General features: G+C 28.9%; 1 protein-coding gene across 3 annotated transcripts in view; it reads right to left on the minus strand.

Annotated features, from left to right (window-relative positions):
- Positions 1–303: 303 nt before the first annotated feature.
- LOC106876437 (pyruvate kinase PKM) overlaps positions 304–4,257 on the minus strand; it is a 47,766-nt gene continuing 43,812 nt past the window's right edge. For all 3 annotated transcript variants that reach the window (XM_014924983.2, XM_014924981.2, XM_014924982.2), the window contains 2 exons: positions 3,345–3,463; positions 304–1,544 (listed from right to left, as the gene is read on the minus strand). In XM_014924983.2, coding sequence (XP_014780469.1) covers positions 1,336–1,544; positions 3,345–3,463 — 328 coding nt within the window. In that variant the 3' untranslated portion in view covers positions 304–1,335. The remainder of the gene's footprint in view (positions 1,545–3,344; positions 3,464–4,257) is intronic.

Below are 4,257 nucleotides of genomic sequence, written 5' to 3' on the forward strand. Positions count from 1 at the left end.
GAAACATTTCAAATTGTTAAAATTTAATTCCTCTTTTACTGACCTAATAGATGAAGAATATGTTAGAATAGGTGGGGAAAAGGAAAGCAATGTTGGAGACAGCAGAAAATTGAAGCTTTCTGGGTACACATTGCAGAAAAAAAAACAAACCAGTAAGCAATTTGTTAACCAAAGTTATATGTTAGCCAAAAGCACTTCCAAGCAGGAGGTAGATTTTAAAATGGGATTAAACTTGTCAGTTTCAAAGAGGAAAAAAAAAAAAACCCCAAATAAATAAGGGATAAATGACAAGGACGACTAAAAAAGTATTTGCACGCATTTATTAACAATTTAACAAACCATTTTAGACACAAACAAATCTACAATTTATTGAAATATTGTATCTCAAAAATGAAAATTTCATAAAACAGAAAGAAAAAAACTTCCTAAAATATCAAAATTAAAAACCTAAAACAAATAGAAAGTATTCCTACAAGACTTTTGAAAGAAAAATCTATTCATGAGTTTTAAATATATGAAATAATTATCTCAACTTAAGACTTCATATTCAGGAAATGTATTACAATAAATTCTACAACTAAGTAAAGTTATTTTACATTAGATTTGCCAAATATATTGAGTTATATTTGTCTTATTCAATGAGTATCAACTAAAATATGAAACATTTTTAGTTTACAAAATTACAAAGGAACCAAGCAGCTAAAATATCAAAACTGCATTTTGAAATTTTATAAATTCTGGTCCCAGTTGAAAAAAAAAAAAAAAATGAATCAAACAAATGAAATACTTGCAGCAGTATAACATTGTAGATTTTTGAGTCTTTTAAAACAGCTTTACAAACAAAATAATTTTTGAAGTTGAACTAATGTTATTTATACTAACAACTGTGTTATTTTGCTTCAGATAGTTATTTTTTCTATCAGATTTGATTATTTTTTTCAAATTGAGTTTCTTAGCAATGAAAGTTTCTTGTACAGAAATTTATGCAAACCTTCGTCTTGAAAGTAAAGACAATGAAATCACCATCGGGATTAACATAGAAAGAAATGAAAATTTGAGAAACGAAAACTCCAAGTATTATTGTACTTAAATATTCTAGATGTTGCTGCAGAGGTAGTCGAAAGGTATTACTAAAGTCAATTTTATAGCCACACTTTTCATGGAAAGGATATATCGTTTAAAGTAAGCTATTGTATTTTCTACAAAGTAAGTCCCTATTTAAGATAGGTAGACATCTGTTATTCTATATAAGAAAAAAAGGTCACTAAATTGAAACAGGAGTTTAGAGTAAGTCTCTAAAGAACTGGCAACCCAGCATCATCAAAATCACATCATTCAAAAGTGACTGGACATAATAGGAGTCATTTCATCTCTGCCGGGTGCATTGATAAGTCTCAGCGTGTTAGTGAAGCCTGAACCAGATTTCCAACCAGTCACAATCACTAGAGGAACTCCCTTGAAGATAAACCCATGGTCATGCCCAGCCTCCAGAGCTCTTTGAATGCGTTTATCAACATCCTCAGTCCATTGACTGTCTCTTTTCTCTGTGTAGGAAATTTAAACAGAGCATAAGACCTAGAAATGCTTACAAGTAAATGCATTAAGTGTTTTATTTCATAAAATAATCAAATTCATGCAAATATGTATAAAACAACACACAGGCATAAGGAAAATAAAATAATGGGCAGCACACAAAGGGTAACTGTTTAAGTAGTTGAAACAATTTGATATATATAATGTTTCATTAAGGTTTTTTAATTCATCACTTTTCTTTATATTTTCAAGATTTTAAAGTAAACTTATTTTTAAAAAATCTGAACCTTTTGAAATTGAACTTAAAATTTTATGCAAGATAAATATGAATGAAAATGATAATCTTAATAACTATAATAACAGTGATGACAATTGTTGGAATGAAACTAAATGAAGAAATTATAATTATAATTAAATGAAGAAATTATAATTTGCTTTTAGAATAGAAATTTTACCAGGAACATGTAAGAGAAAGGGAATATCCCCTTACTAATAATATTCTACAAAATAAAAATATATAACTTAAACATTTTTTAAACTGAAATCATTTATGAAACAAACAATTTATTGAAAATATTTAAAAAACAATAAAACAATGTGAAACAAATACATTACAAACTTTCAAATCAAATGATGATATGATACACAGCTAATAGCATTTAAATAACATTTTCTCAAATTTCTAAAGAATTACTGTGGAAAAAGATAAACATATTTGAATGTATTAGAAACTGATTTAATGTAATGAAAGTAATAACTTTTCTTTTGTATGTAGCAACATACCTTGATAATTCTACAATGATCAAAATTTAGTTTACTGAACTTGTTAACAATTGATTCAACCAAAACATTAAATGAAACCAAACTTCAAACCTTGTGTTGAAAAGGAATTTTTAATGTTAAAGTTCACTTAAGAATGGAAATAAATTGTAATTTTGTAAAAAAATTAAATTCTAAATACATAGTAACCCTTCAACTAATATTACAACTCAGTAGAAATGCTAAAATTATGGAGTAATTCCTACAACAAATTGGTTAACTTTTACAACATGCTCAAGATTTTTTTCACATTTAGTAGCCACCTCAATCATCTCTTTTACCAATATAAAACTTTATTGAAGCTCATCAATTCATTTCACCAGCCGAGTGTTATTCAAGATCCATCACATGCCCAAGGTATCCTTACTGATCCATGTTGCAATACAAAAATGTTCATGATAAGGCATTAATAAAAAAAGTGCCTTTAACCCAATTTGGTATTCAGATCTTCCTTCATAAACCAACCAATATTCCAAGTTCAGACAAGCTAATAAAATACTAAGTTCCAACTAAACATTCTATATTAGGCTGGCTGAGGATTCAATAACAAATTGAGTGAACTCAGGTTTTCAGCCTTCCATAGTAGGCAAGTCTTGCTTAGATAATAGAAAATTGATATTACCAACAAATTTAATTAAGTTTCACCATAGCTTGAAACTTCCAAACTTATAAAGTCATTATTAGATCTGACAAAATGGTTACCTTAGATATAACAAAATAGTTTGCTATTACTGGCTTCTAAAAGCAATCATCTTAATGGGGAAAATATCTGCGCTACAAATGTATTCATAAACCCATTTGCCATTAATTAATAATTTTGTCTTAATTACTTTGGTATTTTCTCTGTTTAACAAAATGCAGTACTTTGTTCACATGCATTTTAACAATAAGTTCATCGTGTTAGTGATTGCTAAAAGTAGTAGAATCTCTAAGAATAAACAAAATTGTACATATCTTGCATAGTTTAATCATTCAATTGAGGGTTAACTTACCTTCATAATAAATTGGAATAATTCCTCTATACATGTGAGCCTGGCGAGCAACCTGTGCAGTTCTAGTAACAGCCAGGATTGGACAACGTGGACGATAGGCAGAAATAAGATGAGCTGACCTAAAAAATGAAAAAAATAATATAAGTAAGACTTACAACTGCTACTGATTTTCAAGACCTATTTAAATGGAAAGTTATTGCAGTTCATATATATATATATATATACACATATATATAAACAGCAATACAAGGGTAGAAGCAATGTAATAGGTAACATTTTATTTGCAATAATTAAATCTGAAAATTTTATTTAGTTTACTAAATTAGATCTTTTGGATTTTAACAGCCATTAATCCTTTAGCATTTAAACCAGCCATATCCAGTCCAAATATTCTACCTGTTTTATGTTAAAACTGGCCAGAGCTTGCCTCTCACACCTACCCTACAATGTAATTCTAAAAATTAAACACTCACAACATCAAAATCCCCAAACTATGGGATAATCTATATATATAAAAATGAGAATGTGTGCGTGTGCGTGCGTGCGTGCGTTTCCCTCGAACTCGGGAACTACACAGCCAATTTCATTCATATTCTACACATGCCTTACTTAGGGTCCCGGTTGTGTTTTAGTAAAAAAAATGTTTAACTTCTTGCATAGTTCGAGCCCACAGCAACATAATATCTCCACTATTTAACCCTTTCGTTACTATATTTCTGGCCAAAATACACCCCTCATGAGTTTCAATTAAATTCTAAAATAATCATGAATTTAGACTAATCTCATTAAACACCTGTAACTTTTTTTATTTATCAACATATTAATGTGATATTTGGAACATAATTAAAGAAAGGATTCTTAATCAATTCTTTTGCATAATTTTTGTCTCTAAGTTCTCCACGTACTGGGTGGG

This window comes from Octopus bimaculoides, chromosome 18, assembly GCF_001194135.2.
Source record: "Octopus bimaculoides isolate UCB-OBI-ISO-001 chromosome 18, ASM119413v2, whole genome shotgun sequence".
Classification (NCBI taxonomy): domain Eukaryota; kingdom Metazoa; phylum Mollusca; class Cephalopoda; order Octopoda; family Octopodidae; genus Octopus; species Octopus bimaculoides.